The 23,813-nt window shown below is 30.1% G+C and overlaps 3 protein-coding genes and 1 non-coding gene across 4 annotated transcripts; all 4 read left to right on the top strand.

Annotated features, from left to right (window-relative positions):
- Nucleotides 1-3,747: 3,747 nt before the first annotated feature.
- Nucleotides 3,748-7,669, top strand: LOC118038621 (trihelix transcription factor GT-3b). Its single transcript, XM_035045030.2, has 2 exons — nucleotides 3,748-4,281; nucleotides 6,664-7,669. Exons 1-2 carry the CDS (start codon nucleotides 3,976-3,978, stop codon nucleotides 7,246-7,248), a joined length of 891 nt encoding a protein of 296 aa, XP_034900921.1. The 5' UTR covers nucleotides 3,748-3,975; the 3' UTR covers nucleotides 7,249-7,669.
- Nucleotides 7,670-12,347: 4,678 nt separating this feature from the next.
- TRNAQ-CUG (transfer RNA glutamine (anticodon CUG)) lies at nucleotides 12,348-12,419 on the top strand. Its single transcript has one exon. It is a non-coding gene; the product is annotated as a tRNA-Gln (tRNA).
- A 118-nt stretch (nucleotides 12,420-12,537) lies between these two features.
- LOC118038622 (phytochrome-interacting ankyrin-repeat protein 2) lies at nucleotides 12,538-14,874 on the top strand. Its single transcript, XM_035045031.2, has 3 exons — nucleotides 12,538-13,241; nucleotides 14,141-14,312; nucleotides 14,441-14,874. Exons 1-3 carry the CDS (start codon nucleotides 13,098-13,100, stop codon nucleotides 14,653-14,655), a joined length of 531 nt encoding a protein of 176 aa, XP_034900922.1. The 5' UTR covers nucleotides 12,538-13,097; the 3' UTR covers nucleotides 14,656-14,874.
- Nucleotides 14,875-20,022: 5,148 nt separating this feature from the next.
- On the top strand, nucleotides 20,023-23,747 carry LOC118038624 (protein MOS2). Its single transcript, XM_035045034.2, has 2 exons — nucleotides 20,023-21,661; nucleotides 23,315-23,747. The coding sequence occupies exon 1, from the start codon at nucleotides 20,292-20,294 to the stop codon at nucleotides 21,651-21,653; it is 1,362 nt and encodes a 453-aa protein (XP_034900925.1). The 5' UTR covers nucleotides 20,023-20,291; the 3' UTR covers nucleotides 21,654-21,661; nucleotides 23,315-23,747.
- Nucleotides 23,748-23,813: the final 66 nt, after the last annotated feature.

Raw genomic sequence — 23,813 nt, 5'->3', positions numbered from 1 at the left:
TGCAGTGATGTCACTATGCATGTGATTGGTATTTTAAAGTATTTTTTATTTAAAAATATATTAAAATATGTTTTAAAGTTTTAATGTCAATGTATTAAAAAATATATTAATTTAATATCTTTTTAAGATAAAAATATTTTTAAAATATATTCAAATACATATAAAAACACAAACCCAATAAAAAAAATACTTAGAATTTATCTATTGTCTACTTTTAAAAGTTCTTAGTCCAGAGTAACATTGTAAACTCAACTTCAATTAAACATGATAATTAGATTCATTTATTTGATTTTCCATCCTTGCCTATTTTTCGTTAACGTGGCCTATGATTAATGCTCATAAAACAACAATTTTTTCTTTGTCAATTATCATCATCTAAAGTTATTTATTTTCTATTCCATCCTCAAAACATTCGCTATCACAATTTTTTTTATCTAAGAACTTTAATTCAAATTTTAGAAATTTTATATAAACTTTATTAATCTTCACTTAAACTTGTACAAACAAGTTTGTAATATTTTACCTAATAATAATATGATATTCGAATGCAAACCAGTCAAAGTTTTTTGCTTCCCCTTTCTTTCTTTTCTCTTTGCCTGAGCTTTTTCTCTTTATTCCTTTTTCCTTACTCGTTTGTTCTTTTAAATCTTGTGTTTAAACCCTCACTTCCTCACTAGTCTATCTAAATTTTTTGTTTCTCTCAAGGTTTTTTAATGGTGGATTCCTTTATAATTTTTGTTTTGTTTACTTCCTTTCCCTTTTCGGCTGGCAGTTATAGGAGAAAAAGAAGCTGAATTTTCAGTTTTTTTAACTTCTTTACAAAATTGTCATTAAAGAACTTCTATGTTATTTTTTGTTTGATTATTGTCATTTTCGTATGAACTTTTCTTTCTTTGATTTTCCTAAGATTTTAACCTAAAATAAAGCAATGTGTCAAGTGATTCGTTATAAAATTTTAGCTTGATCTGACAATTAAATTGAGAATTATACCTAATAGCATAAAAATAAATGGTAGGTGATTTTACACTATAAATAAAAAATTTCTTGTTTCACCCTTTCATGGATTGTACTAATTATTTCATTAAATTCTTAGGACCACATTTTTATTTCAAATATATTTGTTTTACTTTTTCATTATTTAGTTTGTTTACTAACTTTTTACCGTTTCACATTATAATTTACACCAACACTTTTTCATGTCATTTTTTTTCTTACATGTTTATAGCGTACACTCATTTTAATTTATTACTTATTTGTTATTTATTTTATTTTTAAATTTCTAAGGGTTTACAACTTAGTCACATTAATACCCATTTAGACTCTTTAAAACATCTTCAACTTAAAATTAAAAAAAAAAAAACAATTACTCAAGGTTTTACACAAACTATCAAAGGATTTCATTCCTAATCATAAGATTGACAAAAATTTCAACCCAAGATTTACAGTCCACCCTCTAATAAGAAGAAAAAAACAAAAATTAGCTCATGTGCACATGGCTCAAACTGTGAGGCCCATGTGTGTTGGGTCATTCAATCTAGGCTCCGCATGCCTGAATTTTTTTTTTTCCTTTCCTTTTTTTTTTTGTTTTTTCTCTTTTATACAATGTTTTTTTTTAAAAAAAATTTTTTTTATAGGTTTTCAAGTTTCTTAATAATTTTTATTATTTTATGTTTTTTTTTTAAATTTTTTTTTTTTGGTAATTCAAGGGACATTTTCATCGAATATATATTTTAACAATTATATATATGTGTGTGTGTGTGTGTGTGTGATTGTACATATATATTAGGTTGTGCAATTTGTTATAGCTGTTTTTTTTCTGAAAAACCCAAAAATAAATCTTGATTGGCAATATATTCACATTTTCTCGTGTCTGTGTTAATAATTGAATATATATTTAAATTGTTAAAATATTATAATTTTTTGAAATATAATTTTAAAATATAATAATCAATATGTTCACCACATGAAATGCATGAGAAAAAGAATGATTAATATATAATTTAATTATCATAATTTAACAGGTTACGAAGAATTATAAAAATGAAATTATAAATAACTCTTAGATCTATATTATTTTGAAAAACAAAACTTTGCTTATTTGCTATTTGTATAATATATTTTGAATTTTAATGAATACTTGATTTCATTTTGTTTTCAGCCCAACCTAGCATGCTTTTCTTTCTCTCTCTATTTCCCTCCTGATTTTTGCTTTTAATATTTCATTTTTGTTGGTTTATTTATTGATTTATTTTAATTTCATTGGTAAATATTTATTCAGTTTGGAATTGATTTTTATTTTTTTTATTATATAACTAAATGAAAAAATATATTATTAGATGCAATTAAATTAATAATTTAAATTATAAATTTAATAGAATTAATCTAAATTGATCTAAATCAATTAAATATATTATTTTCTAAATCATCTTGATTTCTTTTTACATTAATTAAAAAATTTGTAGCGGCCTGCACTGTATAACGAAAAGTAACATCAAACCTCATTCACTACTAAAAACAATGGATAAACAAACAAATTGTCCTAACATTTGTATATATCACAATCAAAGAACAAAAAATCAAGAATGGATAAAAGACATTGATATAACTAAGAATGTGAAACCTGATGCTGAATAAATTTCACAATATTGTTATTATTGTTATCTATGAAACTAAAGGAACTTGAGTTTTTTATATGAGTTGTAAAGACCGTATCCCTTTTTATTTTTTTTTTAATTTTGAAAAAATTAATTTTTTAATATTAAATTGATTTTAAATTAATCTTTATTAATCATTTAAATTTATTTTCTAGAAGATTATTATAATCTCAAATAAATATTTCCATGTTTTGTTGATGTTCAATCTTATGAGTTTCTATCATTATTATTATTATTATTATTAAATACAAAATAGTTTACAAACAATAAAGTTGTTAATCTCAGTTGAGTTTATGATTCAAGTCGCATGTTTGACAAATTAAACCATGAAGTGTAAATTAATTAAATATGCAATTGTTTTAATATTAAAAAAATATATAATCTTGATTTTTTTAAAATTAGATCATATTTTTTATTGATCACTCGAGTTATTTTGAACCTATTAAATCAACTGAGTTACGTTGAATTAACATCCACGCGAGCTAATTTAAAACTTGAGTTAGATTAAAAGTCAAATCCATGAGTTTTAAAGTCTATATTAAATTATAATATTAAATAGTTTTTTATGATATTATTTTTTTAAAAAATTTCATATCATGACCAATGACTTTTTTAAAAATTTCACATTATAGGATGGACCAATGATTTTTTTAAAAATTTCACATTATAGGATGGACCAATGACTTTTAAAAATTTCACATCATAGGATGGACCAATGACTTATTATCATACTTAAAATAAATACACATAGACTATAAATATATTTGATATTATGTTCAAAATACTATTTATTAAAAAATTAATTTTTTTATTTAAAATCATTTTTTGAATATTTTAAAATTATTTTAAGATGCTAATATATATATATATATATATATATAAATTTTAATAATAAAAAATATTATCTTAATATATTCTTAAATAAAAAATATTTTTAAAAACTAACTTTTATTTAACTTTCTAACCCACTTTTTATTTTAAATGTTTTTCTATGACGTATGAGAAGATTTTAATATTTTTTTAACCAAAATGTATTTAAAAAGAAAGCATGTCTTATTAAACAAAGGAAAGTAAAAATCAAACGCAAAATCTGTCCTTTTTTTCCTTGAACCCATTCTCCAGTCTCCACCCATAAGTACGACTTTCCTTTCAACAAGAGATACCTGTCTTGTCCAAGAAGCAAAACCATAGCGATAGAACCAAAAGCACAAAACACAACAACATCATCAAAAAACACGCCTTCCATTCTTTCTTTTTAAAGCCATAGTCGATTCAGATTATATACAAAGACGTTATAAAACCCGAATACGGCACCGTAAATATGATGTTTAGCGGTGGAGGGGAAGGGGACGGGCTAGGGCGGATAAATATGATGCCAACGGCGGCGATGCTAAGTCCAACGGCGGAGATCTCGCCGAGGGGTCCACCTCAACAACAACCGCAGTGGGGACTTCAAGAAACGAAGGAGTTTATTGGGATTAGAGCGGAGTTGGAGAAGGATTTTACTGTGACGAAGAGGAACAAGACTTTATGGGAGATAGTGAGTGCTAAAATGAGAGAGAAGGGTTACCGAAGGACACCCGAACAGTGTAAGTGCAAGTGGAAAAACCTCGTCAATCGTTACAAGGTATTGTTTTCTTGTGTCTTTGGAGTTCGGATGTAATAAGAAATGGGTTTTAAGAAAGTTGTGTCCTTTTCACCTTTCTTCCTCTTTTTTTTTTTTTTTTTGGGGGGGGGGGAGATTATTGCTTGGTAAATCTAGGATTTGCTAGGTTTAATAGGGTTGTAAAATGAGTGTAATTAGCTTGATAAGAAATATCTGTGACCCATAACTTGTTAATCAGTTGAGTTAAATTGAAATGATTGTTTTAAGTTTAGCGTGTAATGCATAGAAATGATGCATAAAAGAGGGAATGAACTTAGTTAGGACATGGATAATGCTAGTGGTGGAACAAAAAGGGAATGAAAGGAACGGAGAAGGAAGATCATTAGAAGTTAAAAACTCTGACTTTAGGAGTAGGGCAAGCTTGGGGGGTTAAGTTCGATCTGTTCCCAGATTGAGTGTAGTTGTTGACATAATTGTGTTTTAGTGTAAAAGACTGTCTTTTTGGAAGCTAGATTTTGTATGGAGCGGTTAGCCTTGGATGATAGACTGTCTAATGATTCTGCAATTTGAATGGTTATCCAAATACCTTGTTGTTTTGAGGCGATTTTTTCTATATTTAAAAATACTAGGGCATGTTGCATGAGAAAAAACAAATGCTTGAAATGTTTTTCAATGTCAGATTTTAAATATTACTTTCAAAAGTAATGAAGAAAAAAAAATGATTTACTGTGAAGTAACTTAACGGGGAAGGATACTAGTTGTGTTTTAGCTGTTAATTGCAGTTGCATGCTATAGCATACAACCTTGCAGTCTGTAAGCAAATTCTATGTTTTGTAAAATCTTCTCTATAAAAGGGTGTAGCATGGTCTTTAAGTTATATTGTGTTAGTTTGAATGTGTTACATTGGAAGTTTGTTTCTAGAGTTGCCAGCATCCCCTCAACCTATCCCATCCCCTCATGCTAGATTTTCAACATTCCTTCCTACAAATTCCTTTATTTATCTGATTTGGAACCAACTTGTGCTCTTTTACTCATCTATGCAGAAGGTTATGGAGAAAGGGGGATAGGATGTTATTGGATTCTCTAGCTAACCAACGCAGTTTCAATTATACAACAACACAACGAAAAAAAACAAAACAAAAAAAAACATGTGGCTTCTTGTACTTAACTTAGTAATTAAGGGATTCTAGACCACTAATTTAGCTACATGGGATGTGACCTTCGTGCGTCAGCTACTTACAACTTACAAGTTACATGCTTTGAAGCAATTAAAAGTAGCTGCAGCAAAGGGCATCTAGCTTGCTTCACCTTGTAGGTATGTTACAGCAATTTACCTTGATAGTTTCACAGTCGATAACCTGTTTCCCATTTACCTTAATCAAGGAAACAATTTCAGTCTCTGAGAAAACATTAAATGTTGAACTGATACCAATATAAGTTACAAATCACGAACTTGCTGGTATCCCTAAATTATGACTTTGCTGAACCTTCTGTAAAATAGGTCTAAAAAAAGTTAAGAGAGAGTTATGCGAACATCAAATTAGCTGCAGCAGACCTTTGTGTCCTTTTCAGGATGATTTTCGCCATGGAGCACCTGATATCCTTTGGTAATGTTTGGTAGAATGTGATGTGATCTAATGGAGAGAAGAAACAATCAGAATCTCCTTCCATTGTATTACGTTGCTTTCAATTCCCTTTTTCCCCATGAGATATTTTACAGCCATGTTATGCCGTATACATCAACGTCTTCAAAATTGAACTTCAAATATTAGAAGGATTTTTCTGCCTTTTAAACTTCTTTCAGATACTGTTTATATTCTCATTGGTGAGTTTTGGTTTAGTTTAAAGTAGGTCAGTTATAGGCTGTATTCTCCGCGATGCCTACTTACCTATTCTTCTAATACAACTGAACTTTCTCTTATAAAATTACGGGTAATGCGAACGGGTGCCCATGTGGCATTAGTTAAGGTGCATTCATTGTGCATTGAAAATTATAATCTAATACTGAAATTCAATATGTGAATGGCTCAACAATGATTAGAATTGCATGTATTGATTACCAAACACTATAACAAATGCACCTTAACAAGTGCTCTAGGTGCTTGTTAGTAAAACCCTTCATTGTAACTTCTTATTAGGTAGGACCATTCAACCACTGGCTTGGTTAGCCAAAGATGTTTATATGGGCATGCATGATAAAAACTCCTTTGCTGCATCTTTTGGTCTAAAAACTAGAATATTAATGAATACCCTCTACTATATGTTCAAAATGGCTCCATTATTGTAGTCTCTTGGGTCTTTTGAGCTTTTCACCCAACAAGTGATTGATATATTAAATTGATGTATTCATCCATCCCGTGCACCATGTGCTCTTAATCAATACTGTTGATTGCAATTAATCAGGGAAAGGAGACATCTGATCCTGAGACTGGCCGGCAATGCCCGTTCTTTGAGGAACTGCATGCAGTGTTCACTGAAAGAGCTAAGAACATGCAGCGACTACTTCTTGAATCTGAGGCAGGTTCTACTCAGTCAAGGAAAAAGATGAAAAGAACTAGTGGAGATAGATCCTCGGATGAATTCTCAGAAGAAGAAGATGAGGATGAAGATGATAGTGAGGAGGAGAAGCCAGTCAGAAGCAATTCTAGGAAGAGGAAGGTTGAAAAAATTATAGCGGAGAAGTCTCCAAGAGCAAGCAGTAGTACTGTTGGTGGCATTCAAGAAATGCTCAAGGAGTTCTTGCAGCAGCAACAGAAGATGGAGATGCAGTGGAGAGAGATGATGGAAAGGCGTTCTCATGAGCGGCAGATGTTTGAGCAGGAATGGCGACAGTCAATGGAGAAGCTCGAGAGGGAGAGATTAATGATTGAGCAGGCGTGGAGGGAGAGAGAAGAACAGAGGAGGATAAGAGAAGAGAGCAGGGCTGAGCGTAGAGATGCCCTGCTGACAACCCTTTTGAACAAACTCATCCGTGAAAATAATATATAAAACTAGCAGGTCAAAAACTTTCTCAGATTGATCTTTCGTTTGCTTTTAAATTGTATGGTTTGATTAGGATAGTCAAGAAAAGAAGTTTGCATTGTGGGTGACGAATAGCAATAGGAAAAACTGTATTGAGATGAGGGGGGAGAAGAAAAAACGTATGAACAGTAAACGTACAGACAGTTGCCTTTTGTTTTGGTATAATACTAGAGGAACTCTTTTTGCCAAGTTGGACATCAGCGGATGATGGGAGAAATTCTTTTGGTGTATCAACGTGGGGAAATCTATACATGTATTAATTCATGACTGTATCTCTCGGAGAGAAATGCTTCAAGGAACAGGTCATGCCTGTAAACATTTTCTTCTGTGAGAAGATAGAACTGAAAATGATTGGAGCATTAAATACAAGATTTTTTTTTTCATCTCATTGATGATTCAATTATCTCATTGTTTTATTGCAGTGTTGTGTGCTTGCTCTTTGTGCGTTCATTTTTACTGCATGAATAAAGAGAAAATCTATTAAAAAAAAAATGAATCAAGTCATCTGGTGACGAAGTGTTCTTCTTAATATATATTTTTTAATTTTAATTTTAATTTTTATTGTTCTAATATCTTAATTTCAAAATTTTAATTTTAATTTTAGGATGACAACAGGTCGAGGTGGGTTGAATTTTCATCTCTCGCCCCCACATTTCACGACGGGTTAGGGCTCAGGATTATAGGGTGTTTGACATTGTGGTGAAAAAGTATTTTTTAAAAAATTAAAAAAAAAATTTCACTTTAAATTAATATGTTTTTGATGTTTTCAAATCATTTTGATGTTTTGATCTCAAAAATAATTTTTAAAAATAAAAAAATATTATTGGCATGTTTTTCTGAGTGAAAAGCACTTTGAAAAATAACAGCAACCACACTCTCAAACATGCTCTAACATGTTTGGGACGGATCAGGTTAATGTTTCGTCTTAATTTTTTTTTTTTATTTTTAATATGTGTTAATCAAGCATCACTAATTGAGCCAAATTGGCGAATTGAAGTGTATATCTCTTAAGCTTACAAAGGTATCGTATGAAATTTGTACACTTGATGTGTATTAAATTGAATTAAAATAATAAATCTCCTTAAAAAAAATCATTGTAGCCCTTTTAAACATGGATTACAAATAGGAGGAGAAAAATGGAGAAAAGGAAAATAAATGAATAAAACTTGTTCTTTCTTGTTTTTATTCCCTTCATTTATTGTGTTTAAAAGGTGAGAAACCTTATTTGTGTTTGGGGTGAATTATTGATGAGAATTGATATGTTTTGCAAGTGAGAGTTTTATGTAAATTGTGTTTAAATGAATAAATAATTAAATAGATGTCTTCATGTTAGATTAAGGTTTTTAATATGAGAAATCATTGGGTAAGATATTAATTGAAAAAATTGAAGAAGAAAAACCTTCTTCCACCTTAGTGTGACGTTCGATCAAGATGATGGAAAAAAAAGGGTTTAATGTTGTTTGAATTATCTTTTATGTATTTCATGTAGAATTATGTTAGTTTGATACTAAATGAACAAACAATGCAATGATTTCAAAGAATTTTAAGAAAAAATTATGCATTCCTTTAAGAGAAAAGAAGTTTGGCCAGACATGCTAGGGTGAGAGGATGAGTTTTTGGTAAATTCTTGATTTAATATTGACTAATTATATGATGAATGGTGTGAATTGCAAATGATTAGGTTTAATATGCATGGAAAAAAAAAAGAACCTTATAATTTATGAAGTTGGTTCGACCTGCATAGCAAGAGTGATGAAAATATAATTTATGTATGAATAAGTTTAAAAAGGAACCTTAGAAATAGCTAGATGATAATAAACTTGAGGTAGATGCTCAACATTTCAATGACTCTTATTCTTTCTTTTAGAAGTCAAAATTAAATGTTATTTTTTTTTATTTCAAGATTTTACTGAAATCTCACAAGTTGGTAATATGTAGTTCAAGTAAGAAATTTATGTTGGAAAATAGAATTATTGGTTTCCAAATTAGAATGCTGGAAAAATTGCCATTCAAGCAAAATTACTGGATTGATTAATATCTAGTTAGGATTATCAGAATTATTAGCTTCCAAACATAATGCCAAAATAATTGACACCCAAGTAAAGCTGTTAGATTAATTGATGTCCGGTTAAGATTAATGAAATTATTGGCCTCCAAATAAAATTGTCAGAATAATTGGCATTCAAGTAAGGTTGTTGAATTGATTGGTGTCCATTTAAGATTAATGAAATTATTGGCCGCCAAATATAATTGTTGGAATAATTGGTATCCAAGTAAGGTTGTTGAATTGATTGGTACCTGGTTAGGATTACCGGAACCTAAAATAATTGTCATTTAAGTAAGGTTGTCGGATTGATCAGTATCCAATTACGATTACATGAATTATTGGCTTGTAAATAGGAATGCCTAGATAATTGGTATCCAAGTAAGGTTGTTAGATTGATTAGTATTCAATTATGATTACTAGAATTATTGGCTTCTAGATAAGAACATTGAAACAATTGATAATCATGACAATTCATTGAATTTATGAATAATCGAATAATGGTTTCCAGATTAATTAGTATTTGTAATGAATAACTGAGTTAATCAGCTTGGAAGTAGTATAGTTGAGTTACTAAGCTATTCAAGAAAGATAATTAAAAAGATTGGAGAAGAAATGAGATGTGAAAAATTATCAAGTTTGTTGTTTGAATGATTAGAATAAAAAGAACAAAGTATAAGTAAAGAAAAAAGTACAACTAGGAATGGGTTCTTTAAGAATTATTTGAAATAATATTAATCCATAATGAAAAAAGATTAATGTATTGTCATGCGAATTCTTGTTTCAAGTCTTTTACGAAGTTGTCAAGAATGAACTTTTGTTATTACTTCCTTGTACTAATTATCGGAAAAGTGTTGTACATAATTTTCTATGTATAGACAATGAATCCTAATATCTCAAGTATTTCTTTTGGTGTGTAAACTGAAGTAAATGAACTTTAATGTTTTAGCATAGAAGAACTTGTATTTATGTAGTAATCATGTTTATCTTATACCATTTCCTTATTATTCAAGTTTTACATTGCTTTAATAGTGTAATATATTGATTATGTTAAAATAATGCGGTGGAATATTATTGAGATATTAATGGGATGCGATTCCAGATAAATTGGACTGGTGAATGAGATTGATTTGCATAATTTATATTGATATTGACACTTGAGATCATTATATATTAGGAGAAATTCTGCTGAAATTTTTTATTGGAATAAAAAAATTTACTCTTGTTTTAATAACCATGACTTTATATGTTGTCAGAAGTTGGTAAAAAAATTAGAGATGTTATATTTCCAATGCATTTTATAGGTATTGATTTTGATTGAATTTGTTCATTTTGACAGAAGTGCTAATAAAAGGTGTACAATTTGACATCCTTGGATTTTTCAAAAAAAAAATTTAATACATGCCTTTTCAGATGATTCTAATATCCTTTGAGACTTGTCTTTGTAAATCTCTATGTCAATGACATAAAAGACTTCATTCAAATCCTTCGTATCAAAGTTTTGAGAAAGAAATTGTTTAGTCTCATGTAACAAACCCAAGTTTTTAAAACTCTATCAATTCATTAATCTTTTCATTCTTTCAATGGATATATGACCTCATCTCTTATGCCATAACATGGAGGGATTCTCATCAATTCTGCTCCTTTTAATATTAGAATTAGCATGCATTAACAAATAGTTGAGCTTAAAAGTGTGGTGTCTAAATCAATTTTATATAAACCATTAATTAATGTTCTATCATCAATAGAAAATTTATTTTTTTAAAATAATAAAAATATTTCCATTAAATGAAAATCCATAACTAATATCATAATGTTTTGGAAATTGAAATCAAATTTTAGAAAATGATGGAACATAAAAGATATTTTTCAAATCCAGACCGAATCTAAATTTTAAAATTAATCTAAAAGTTCTTATAGCTTCAACTTCAAAGCACATCAAATTTTTTAAATAGATGCTCCTTCATTTTCTTTCGGCTTCGTTAGACTCGGAAAGCCTTGCATGATATTAATAATATGAATTGAAGAATTAGAATCAATTCACCTTGTATTACTAGGAGTTTCAATAAAAACCATATTCATGACTTGCTAAAAACATGAGTATATCTTTCTTGACAATCTTTCTTAATATGTCCTCATTTCTTACAGAAAAAATATTAGTTATTTTTTCCATGCTGTATGATTAATATATCTATATGTTTTTTTTTTCTTTTAAAGGGTTATTATACCTTTTTTGACATTTTTCTAAACTTGAAAAACCAAATAAATACTTTCAGGTTTCTCAAGTTTCAATAATTCATTAATTGATTATTTTTTTTATGTGTTATAAAAAAAAATCTTAGACATTTTTTTTATATGTGTTATAAAAAAAATCTTAAACGAACTATAATACATAGAGAGAGAATTTAAAATGAAATGAACTAAGAATGAATCAAAAACTAAATAAAATTGAAGGATAATTACTAATTATCTCGTGAAAAAAAAAAAGATAAAATTTAAAAACACTGTTGACCCCAAGTTATTTTTTATGTGTTTTAAAGGGTAAATTAATAATTCTTTTATGTAATAAAAATGTGAAAAGAATGATTTACCTCATTTAAATTATTAATGCCAACTAATAAAAAGATAAATTTACCTTTTAAAATTCAGCTCACCCCTTGTGTGGAGGGAAAATTTTTTAATGCATTATAGCAGTCCATAATGCACTTTTAATCTTGCTCCAATTTAAAACGTTAATGAGACTTAGGTTTTTTTTCAAAAAAAAAAAAAACTTACATATAATAGAATTTTGAAGTATAATAAAAATATAACAATGAAAAAAATATCAATATATATATTTTTTAGAATGTAAAATTTCTATAAATCGTTTTTATTTCTTAAATAATATATTATCAGTTGGTTAGAAACTTTTTTAAAAACTCAATATACATATTTTTTTAGAATTAGTGTATTTTTAGACGAGATGTATCTGCTGGGATATTAACATGTAGTATTTTTACTGAGGCTAGTAGGTATCAAGGGTGGTTCCATGGTCTAGCGGTTAGGACATTGGACTCTGAATCCAGTAACCCGAGTTCAAGTCTCGGTGGAACCTATATATGCTTTCCCTTGTCTTTTTCAATTTTAATTTAGGTACCAACACGCAGCGTTTTGAAGGTAGGCACCAGTTAATAATAAGGAATATAGAACACGCGATTTGTGATTGTGTGTGTCGTAGGCATAACCCCCCCCCCCCCAAAACAGACAAACAGAACTCTCACTCTCTCTCTGTTTCTCTCTCTGGGTATTGAAAACTATTTAGGGTTTGGTTTGGGCGTCAAAGAAATAAAAAATCAATTCTCTTTCGTAAATAATCTCCATATCATATCATATCCGGATTCATTGAAAAATTAATCGCCTCTTAAATACCAATTAGGGTTCACAAAAATCGAATTTCTTACTATGATTATAATCTCTTCACCTCTCGCCTTTCTTATCTGTGAAAATCTTCGTGTTTTCGGTCCCGGCCTCAATCCTTTCTCTCCGTATTGTGTTGATCATTACTCAACTTCTCGCTAAATCGATTTTCTTTTCTTTGAAAACTGAACATGTAAATCTGTCGTTTGCCCTTTTTCTTGCTGAGCTTTCTTCTTCTTGTTTTTTTATTAAAAAAAGCTAATTGGATCTTATTGAGGACTTGATTGAAAAAGAACAGGCACGCGCTAATTGTCGGATTGTGTTTGATTCTGGTCTCTCTGTGTGCGTGTGCGTATTTTTGTTGAAATTAAAAATTATGCCACAGGAAGATTGTGTTGCTGTTTCGTTGAGGCGTAACTTGTCGAGAAGACGGTCGTTTAGGTCAGTTGGGGGTGTTGGCAGAGATGATAGAGGTTGGACTTCGCTTCATATTGGTGCTAGAAAAGGTGATCTCAAACAGGTAATTATTATATCTTCCTTTCTGTTTTTGGCTTTATTTATTTTCTCACTTTTTATTTTATTTTATTTTGCTCCGGAGCTTGTTAAGTTTGCTACTTGTTGCGACTCTGGTGTTTATACTTTATATTGATGAGGAGTTGTATAGTTTATATCTTGTTTATGTTAATGGATGCCCTTTAAAGATTTACTTGAGTCTTTTAACGAGTTGTTGTTTGCCAGAGCAATATGACGGGAATTTCTTTATAAGCTGCAAAATAGTGTTCTTTCTTTCTTTCTTTCAAAGTTGTAACCTTGTCTTTAGTTACTGACTTTATTTTAGTGGATTGGAGATCAAAAATTCGTGGCTCAATGAGGATAAAGTGTTTGGATTCTTGAATTAGTTAGTTAATCCCCGCTAGTTATTTTGAACAATTATTGGAAGGTTCTGGTCTGATTATTGGTAGCTATTTTGGCATTGAACAACTTTAATTAGCTGGCGCCCTAAACACCAAGATGAGATCTTTCGCCATAGAAGTCTCCTTTTCATTTGAAGTAATTTGAGAAAAAAAAAGTCCCCACTCTCCCTTTATGCCTATGCCTTCATTGGATCTTCCACAATCTGCTACATACACATGCTTTACTGTAGTTGTTGGTACAATAATCTGTTCTATCTCTTCCATTCTAGGGGTGGAAAATTAGATAGAAGAATGGGGCTCCTCGAGAGCCAGTTTTTTATTTTGTTTATGTCACAGTATCCTCTCATTTTAACTTTATTTGCTTTGCATCATTGTGTTTGTGTATATTTTCACTTACACAAGCTTCTGTGTAAATATCAAGAGAGGCGCTCTTTTGTACTGAAGGAAGCTGTGCAAAGAATTAGACTGTGGGTATTGTTTGTTGATTGAGGATTTTTTTGAACAGGTGAAACATTTACTCGATGAAGGAATGGATGTTAATGTGCCTGCATGGGGCCCAAAATCAAAAGGCCTGACCGCGCTCCATCTTGCTGCTCAGGGTGGTCACCTTGAGATTATGGATGAATTGCTCGCACGTGGTGCTAATATTGATGCTAGAACCCTGGGTGCCTGTGGTTGTAAGTATCTTCAACTCATGGAATAGAGTTTTCAAGCACCTAACTCCCTCTCTGCCCTCCTTTATTTCTCTTCGCAATTTATATTCTGTAACTGTGGTAGCTGATACATATTTTTTCACATTTCACAGGGACACCACTTCACCGTGCTGCAAAGGAAAGGAAGAAAGAAGCAGTCAAATTTCTAATAGAGAACGGTGCATTCTTGCCAGATGATATGAATGATTGCAGATTTAACCCGCCACTCCATTACTGCACCGGTCTTGAATGGGCATATGAGGAGATGAAGCGTCATTCGAGAGAGAATTTTTCATCAGGCGAAGCATCCTACAGCTCTGAAAGCTAATACCTTTCATCGTCGTCGCCTTGCTGCTTTCTGTATTGCACTAAAATGTTCTGTGAGTGTTGTCTTACTGTGCTTACCTGGGAGTCTTGAATGTTTTTCTGTTATAATGTGAAACTTTTCACATACACGGAAACTACATCGTATCTTATCCATCGAGACATGAGTTGTAATTTCTAAATTCTCTATATTTTTAATCAAATGGCGTGATTATTTACCCAATTATCCTCTTAATTGAAAAGAATTTTGGCATGTCTTGGTTTAAAGTTTGAAAACACTTATATTCAATGTTTGCTACATTTTTTTTATCAATGAAAAGGAAAAAAACATTTCACCACCTTTTTTTTTTGGTTAATTGAAATATTGTTTTCATGATTTTACTCCTCACAAGAAAAAAATCGAAATTGGTATATAAGGCTCATTAATTATTATTAAATTTATAGAGAATAAACAAGTCTTTTCATTTTAAAAGCGGGAAAATACACTTTAAAACAAAAAACCTATAAATGATATTAAGGGGTATTTTATATTGTTATAATGATTTAATAATAATAATAATAATAATAATAATAATAAAAGGGCTATGTTTGTTCGCTGAAAAATAGTTTGATTTTTAGAAAGTGGTTTTTTTTGGAAAGTAAATTCTTAAAAAGTTTATTAATTTTTTATGTTTGGCAGTATCTTAGAAAATAAATTGAAAAACACTTTCTAGTATTGATTATGCTATTAAAAATAATTTTTTAATATTTTTTAAAAATTTATTAAAAGAATGGGAACCGAATATGACATATAAAAAAGTTAAAAGAAAATAAAAATTAAAAAAAAATTTAATTTCATAAATTATTTTAAATAAAATAAATAACAATTAAAAAAAGGAATCAAATTAAATAGATAAAAAACTTGAAAGAGGATGTGATTGAATTTTTTTTTACTTTCTAATTTTATAAATTATTTCAAATAAAATAAATAGTAATGAAAATAAATGAAACTAAATCTGATAGATAAAAAAAATTTAATTAAAAAAAAATAAAAAAAATAAAAAAATAAAAGTTGTCATACTAGAAGCCAACGTTTGGTCGACAGGACGCACTGCATTTGTTGCTTGAGGAGCGTGGACACCTCCAACAAACAACAAGTCCACTGCACATGCCGACCAATCTTTTTTAAATAATATTTTATATTTATAAAAATACCGAATTGCCCTGAAATCTACTTAATAATTACAAAAAATAATGAAATGATGAAAAAATCTCAAGACATCAATTTAACAAATTTAGTTTTAATTGTAATATAGTCATTTTACTTTATTTTTATCTGCATTTTTTTAAGTGTATACCATTCAAAATTAATATTTTTCTGAAAATCAAAATATTTTTTTTTATTTTAACTGAATTGTGTTTTTCATTCAGCCAATTTTTTTTCCACTAACTTTTCTAATGTAAACATATTTAACAAACAGGAAAACACCCAAATCAGTTAATTGATTTCTGAAAAAAATTCGGTGAAACCCATTTAGATGGTCTTGTTCAGAGTATAGTTGTAGTTGCTTTTCTTTTCACTTAAAAATATATCAAAATGTTTTTTATTTTTTTATTTTTTTAAAATTATTTTTTATATTAGCATATCAAAATGATCTGAAAATACTAAAAAAATATTAATTTAAAGTAAAGAAAAAAATAAAAAACTTTTAAATTTTTTAAAAATATTTTTGAAACACAAAAATAAAAAAGGAATGCGTCCTTCTGCATGATGACCCCACGAAAAAAACTGGGTTTAACCCTTTTGGGATTCTGCCCAAACCATAGGAAGGAGCTTTTACCCATCCCCCATGCCTTGCTGTCTCTCTTACAAAACCAATCTGTTTCGTTTGTTTTAGCAGAAGACAGCACGAAACACAATCAGAATACCGTTAGAACTCTTTCTGACAAAAGAAACAAACAATGGAAACTGAAGTTGAAGCTGTTCAATACCAGATAAAGTTATTTACTAGACAGAAAAGAGAAGTTGTACGAGAGAATCTGAATTTAAGTTTTTATTAGAAGCATGTAAAGCATCTGGAACTGGGAATTCTGTCAATGAACAGGCTTCTCGCTCTTGTTCCCTGGAAGACAGGTCAGGTTCATCTGAGAAGGATTCTCACGCTGAGGATGTGTTTATGGTTGTCGGGTAATGTTAGGTAATGCAACTTTATATATATATATATATATATATATACATATATGTTTTTTATTTAAATTGCAATTCAGCATGGACCGGATTGGATTAAATAAGTTGATTATATTTTAAGGAGATTATATATATAAAAAAGATAATAACAATGAATGGACTAAATTAAAAAAAGAAGTGATAACAATAATATAGGAAAAAAATATTTTTGTAAAAAGAGACAAACGATGTAGTTCAATTCTTAATCCACTAAATACAAAAGGGTGAAATTGGATAAAAAAAAAAATTAACTCGAGTCAATTCAGGTTAACATGACAAATCTGTAACTCAAGGAATAAGGAGCGAGCCAACCTAGGTTAACCAACAAGATCTACAGCACATGCAGTGGCGGAGCCAAAATATTTTAAATAAGGGGGCAAATATATTATATGGATATGCGTTAAAAATTAATTCGAAATAAATATAGCGACTCGTATAAAGCAAAATTAATTTAAAAATACTTTTAACATAAAAAAGCTTACATTATAATCATTCTCTTTAAGTTTTCATAATAACAAAATTAAGTTCAGTTACATAATAATTGTAAATCTTCCATATGAATTCATGATAAAATACACATTAATTCATCACAACTCATTTCACACACCCATTACCATTATAATGCATGGATATGGATCAACATTGATAGTTTAAATTTATCATGATAAATTATTTTTAAAAACAAAAAAAATAGTTTTTTTTTTTAAAAACCAACCTTTAATTTTGCAAATATCAATACTTATTCATTGACAACAATTAAAATGTTTGCTTATTCATCCCATGAAAAAAATTAATTCCATACCTTTATTAATTCAATTAAAAATAATATAACTTTTAATTAATTCAAAATAATTAAATTAATACCTATTATTCAAAAACAATTAAGGGGGCAATTGCCCCCCTAATATACTATGTGGCTCTGCCACTAAGCACATGTCATGAGATCGAGATAACCTAATAGAAAAGAAAACGTAGAAAATCATAAAGCTAAAAAGAAAATAAGTAAAAAAAATATAAAAAAAAGATGTCAACCCACATTAAATTTCCAAAATCATGACTTGAGAAATTAGATTGGAAACACTCTATCTGAAAAAATTATGAAGTCTAATTTCCAACCAATTAAATATTGAATGATTTTTGTGGAAAAAAATATTAATTATATCAAAAGATCTAAAATAAAAAAAATGACAATTGAAAGAATAAGAATTAAAAATGAAACACAAAATAAAGTTTACTCTTGAATGAAGCATGAAGTTGAAAAAACAAATTGAACAAAAGGACAAAAAAATTAAAAAAAATGAGGATCATTATTTAAGTAAAAAGTAAAAACAGATTTTAAAGTGAATGATAAAATTGAAAAGAAAATTCAATTCAATAAAAGGTCTACAAAAATAATTAAAAGAATGAATAAAAAAATTGGAAAAAAATAATATATGGTAAATTGGGATTGAAAGATGAAATTCCAAAAAATAAAACTTCAGCAAAAAATCTAGGAACAAAAATTAAAAAATAAAAATTAAAAAAATAATGATTGAAGTTGAAATACCAACAACAAAGAGGGTGGTTAACATGCAATTTTCAGAGGAGGAGAGACAAAAAAGAAAAAGAAAACTTCACTAATGACAAACTAAACCATCATCATCAACACACATCACATCACTAGAAAGATACCGTGACAATGCTTCCAATGATGAAATGATATTTTTAGATGTTAGAAAGTGCAATCTGCACTGCTTGATTCCGTTGACACCTCTGATGTGCCTTAATAACTTTTTAAATTTTTTTGATCAAATACAAAATTTCTCTTAAACAGACTTGATAATAACGAAAAACCATTGTAAAAAGATAAAAGACCCATTGATATCAATTTTATTTTTTAAGGGTATTTTGGTCATTTTACTATATGTTTTTGTTTGTTTATCCATTATTTTTTATATTTGGTCAAATAACAAATTGTCCTTTAGTTGAAATAATGATAACAAAAGAAAATACAAAATTGCCACTTGATGCCAATTTAAATTGTTTTACTTATAAGGACATTTTGATTATTCTATTGTGCATTTGAATCAATAAAAATTTACTTTTTTTAAAAATTTGATAATGACTAATAAAATTTATAAAAAATATAATTACCCCAATAGCCAATATTAATTTTTTTTTTTGAATAAAGGGATAAAATTGTGAAATCACTATTCCAGTGAATAATGATTTAACTCACAGGCTACTGTGAGACTCCTTTTTGGTGTAGCTTTTGTTAATTCAAGTTCTAGCCTTTTTTGAGTCGCTTTATTTAGTTTTTATGTTTTGTTTTTTTGAAAAAGTTTAGACTGTTTCTAAATTATACTATTTTTTAGTTTTTTTTTTATAGTGTGATATTAGTCATTTCTCAATGTTTTAATAAACTGGCTAAATCCCTCCTTTTTCATGTCGTTTTGCTTTGGAAAGGTGATTTTGTTTCTAAAAATGCGAAACCTAAAAAAGTTTTATGTTATTCTAAATTTGTGGTGTAACAATTTTATTTGACATCTTATAATATTTTTTTATATAGTGAATTTTTTATAGCTATCTCGAGCTATGAAGTAAGTTTAAGTTACCAAACTATGTAAATTTTGTTTGTGTTTTTGTGTGAATGATTGTGCATAAAAATATACCAGAAAAACAACCTTGCAATATTGCTATATAAAGATAAAAAAATAGATAAAAACACTGGTTAAATATAATTATGCTAATTTAATTAATTGTTTTTTTTGCAAACATTTTTTTATAATCATTTAATTGATTAAAAATAGTTTTTAAACAACATGAATAAAAAGCCAAATCATATCCATTATATAGGCCACGTGGTTGTGGGAATTTATCTGCTTACAAGTGTGTTTGTATTTTAAAAGTGTTTTTTTAAAAAAAAATTATTTTTTTACTTTAAATTTATTTTTTTAGTATTTTTATATCATTTTGATATCCTAATATATAAAAAAAATAATATTATTTTAATATATTTTTAAATAAAAAATATTTTAAAAAATCACCCTACCACAACTCCTATACAGAAGCTTAATAAAAAAAAACATTATAGTTCAACATTTTTCTATAAAAATATTAAATGAATGTTGCTTTCTAACTGATTGTTTTTTAAAAAGTTAATTAGGCGACATTTAATCAGACCTGACAAAGTTTACTTCACCGGATCTAACGAGCAGGTTATGAGTCATCATAATGATTTATTTAGCTTCACTGAATTTAATAACATTGCTGAGAAGTTATCCACGATCATGATAGCGCCGGGCAACTTCCTAGTTTTAGCTTAAAGAACCCAGCCCAGGTGTTGTTAAAGAATTTTAAGAATTTTCAATCAAATCCTTCATCCTCGTTATTATGAATCATGAGCAGCAGCAGCATCTCGAAACACAGACGGCCTCGGACAGACAATAAATAACATGAAGCTCTCCTTCTCAATTCCATCAAATTCGAATTCGCAGGCAAAAAAACCAGTCTCAGACAAAGACGAAGGCCAATCAAACGATAACAACACCAAACAATATGTCACCGAATTCGATCCCACAAAAACCCTACAAAGCACTCGAACCCCGATTATCCAACCTATACAAAACGAATACCAACCCCACAAAAAATTGAAAAACATCGATCTCCTTCTCCACCCTGACCCCTCCACCGACCTCCGTTTCGAACTCCAAACCCTCTCCTCCGACTCCCCCGATTCCATGCCATTCGGCCTCAATCTCCGTCTGCCCACCGCCACCGCCACTTTTCTGACCAAAGAAGCTAGAGTTGAGGATGTAATGTTGGAGAAATTGAGGTATGATTTGAAGAGGTTGCCAGAGGATCGAGGGTTTGAGGAGTTTGAAGAAATGCCAGTTGAGGATTTTGCCAAAGCGTTGCTTAAGGGTTATGGCTGGCATGAAGGGAGAGGTGTTGGAAAGAATGCTAAAGAAGATGTTAAAATCAAGCAGTACACTAAAAGAACTGATAAAGAAGGTTTGGGCTTTTTTTCTGCCTCACTTGATTCAAAAAATAGTAATAAAAATAGTAGCAATGGTAATGGTAGTGTTAAAGAGAAAGAATCAGAGAAGAATAAAGATGGGTTTTCTGTGGGTAAAGAAGTTAGAGTGATTTTTGGTAAAAAGGAAAATTTGGGTTTGAAAGGTACGATTGTAGAGTGGCTGGGTTCGGATTCGATTATTTTGATTGTAGAAAAGAGCGGGGAGAGTGTGAAAGTTCGGGTTTCTGATGTTGCGGAATTGGGGTCGGGAGAAGAGGAGAGGTGTTTGAAGGAATTGAAGGATTTAAAGATCAAAGAAGAGAAGAAATCGAGTGACGGGGATAGGGAACAACGGCCAGTTAATAAGGGGAGTGTGGAGAGTAGAGAAAGTTTGATAATTGGGAATGGTGGCATTGTTAAAGAGAGAGGAGTTCAGTGGCTTAGGAGTCATATTCGGGTTAGGATAATTAGTAAGGACTTGAAAGGGGGTAAATTGTATTTGAAGAAAGGAGAGGTGGTGGATGTGGTTGGGCCTTACAAGTGTGATGTAAGTATGGATGAAAGTAGGGAGTTGGTGCAAAGTGTAGATCAGGATCTTCTTGAGAATGCATTGCCACGTCGTGGGGGTCCAGTTCTTGTTCTTTATGGGAAGCATGAGGGAGCTTATGGGAATTTGGTTCAAAGGGACTTGGACAGAGAGGTTGGGGTTGTGCAGGATTATGGTAGCCATGGGTTGCTTAATGTCAAACTCGAGCAAATTGCAGAATATGTTGGAGATCCCAGCTACATTGGCTATTGATTCTCTTGGTGAGTATTGCAGACATACCAGTTCCATCAATAGGTTTTTTGGGATACTTTGTCTTGATGCTTATAGTGATATATATGTGAATCTTTTCAGAATTTCAGATACTATGAGGAATTTATGGGTCTTATGCTATTTTAATTGCTACTGTTGCTTCAGAAGATACTTTAGATAATAAATTGTTTTTCAATCTTGTTTCACTATTTTCACTAATTCTAATGCAAATGCATGTTGAAGGATATGATTAATGTGAACTTGGAATAAAAATTTCATCATAGGTGAATAAAATTGCTTTTTGACAAACTCTTGCTATTCTAAAATGCTTTTAAATTTGAATTGCTATTGTTGCTTCAGAAGATACTTTAGATGAAAATCGTTTTTCAATCCTGCTTAACTATTTTCACTGATTCTAATGCAAATGCTGATGATTCATGTTGAAGCATGATTATTGTGAACTTGGAATGAAAATTTCATCATATGTGAATAAAATTGCTTTTTGACAAACTCTTGCTATTCTAAAATGCTTTTACATTTCAATTTTGAAGATCATAAGTTGCATAAGCTTTGAGATTGCGGGTTCTAATCTGTCTGAATTATCTTTAAGTTCTTAGCTGGTAATTATTACTGGCCCCAGTATTTAATCCTTATAGTGTTGACTGGGGCCATCTTTTATTTTTTTCATTGGCCTTCACTTAATAATCTTAGCCAAATGCCTTTTCTTGCCCAAGCTCCGAAGTTCGTGCAAAACTAATGAAATCAGGTTCCAGAGTTATTCTAGGCTTCTTATCATATAGGTCAAGCCACTGAGAATTCTTGTTATTGTAGGAGAATTTCAGACAAGATGTTAGGGGTTTTGCAAATAATTGGGAATAGGAAATAAGATTAGTGGGGTTGCACCTTACTAAAAGGAGAAAGTATTGACAGGCTTCCCTTTTTTTCTTTCCTCTAGCTGCTCCCCTAACTCATTTGATCACTGAAAGGGTGCTAGAATGGAGCAGGGGCTGTATCTTTAAGATTCTGTTTGACAATCAAGTTTAAATGGAAAAAAAACAATCAAATAATGAAAGACAGATAAACCTGTTATCATACTAGCCTTCTTGGCTCTTTGAAATTAATTTGCTTGGAGTTTGTGGTGCAATGTCTAATAAAAAGGGTACAAGAAATGGTTGTAGGACGAAGATAGTTTTTTCATCATTATGAACGATTATAAAAATTGTGGTTTGCTGTTTTGTGCCATCATCCTTGCATCATCTCTCTCTCTCTCTCTCTCTCATCCCAACTTTTGAGCCCCCACCGCTGTGTCTCCTTAAAGCAGCACCCTAAATATTTGGTTTTCAATGATAAAATTAATTTCCATTCTTATACCATTTTGAAACCAGTTATTGGTTTCGATTTTCTGTGTTCAGGAGTATAAATAAAAACCAATTTAATGGTAATTATATTTACCACGCACTTTGGTCTGATTTCATTATGGAATCTATTTGTTGCTCTTGCTGATATTGTTTGCTGCTAGATTTTGAATCTTGTGTTTCTTGTTGGCGTGATTATTGTGATTCCAAGTAATGAACATATTGAACTCAAGCTTGCTTTGATTTCTGAGTTTTTTTGCTGCCGCTTATCTTTCTGATTTAACAATTTTAGCTCTGGTATGCCTGCAGGATGAGTGCTGATGCATAACAGACAAGGAGCATGTTCAGATTTTCCCGATATTTGATTGTGGAGTCCCAAAGTTTGCCCATTCCTGTACACAACTATTGCCTTCAGTTGTCCTGTAATTCCTCTTTTGGTTTGATGTAGTTACATGACATTCTGCAACAGGATTAAGATCAGTCAGATGGAGAGACCTTCCTCGGTTTAAAGATCTGAAGCAACATGTGATTAGCCATTTTCAATGCAAAAAACGAAATTAGAAAAGCTAGATTGCCAGTTTAATTGCTATAATTGCCTAATTGGTTATCTGAATGCAGATTGCATTTGGAATGGTAATGGCGACTGGAATGTAAACTGATATTGGCTCTATGGCTTGTGTGTAGAATAAAAACAATTGTAAAACTAGTTGGTATAACAATGCAGTAAAAGAGATCACAGTGACTCAGTGTGTAGCTGCTTACTCACAAAGAAGAAAGCATTGAAGCAGCCTCGTGAACATTCACCTGC

This window comes from Populus alba, chromosome 1, assembly GCF_005239225.2.
Source record: "Populus alba chromosome 1, ASM523922v2, whole genome shotgun sequence".
Lineage (NCBI taxonomy): Eukaryota > Viridiplantae > Streptophyta > Magnoliopsida > Malpighiales > Salicaceae > Populus > Populus alba.
The sequence above is the reverse complement of the archived record's forward strand: the minus strand, read 5'-3'. Positions and strand labels throughout refer to the sequence as shown.

Bases quoted from the DNA above. Each gene is read 5' to 3' on its own strand.
- LOC118038621 (XM_035045030.2), top strand. From the start codon at position 3,976: ATGATGTTTAGCGGTGGAGGGGAAGGGGACGGGCTAGGGCGGATAAAT. The intron at 4,282-6,663 runs GTATTGTTTTCT...GCAATTAATCAG, and splicing joins ACCTCGTCAATCGTTACAAG to GGAAAGGAGACATCTGATCC.
- LOC118038622 (XM_035045031.2), top strand. From the start codon at position 13,098: ATGCCACAGGAAGATTGTGTTGCTGTTTCGTTGAGGCGTAACTTGTCG. The intron at 13,242-14,140 runs GTAATTATTATA...TTTTTTGAACAG, and splicing joins GAAAAGGTGATCTCAAACAG to GTGAAACATTTACTCGATGA. The intron at 14,313-14,440 runs GTAAGTATCTTC...CACATTTCACAG, and splicing joins AACCCTGGGTGCCTGTGGTT to GGACACCACTTCACCGTGCT.
- LOC118038624 (XM_035045034.2), top strand. From the start codon at position 20,292: ATGAAGCTCTCCTTCTCAATTCCATCAAATTCGAATTCGCAGGCAAAA.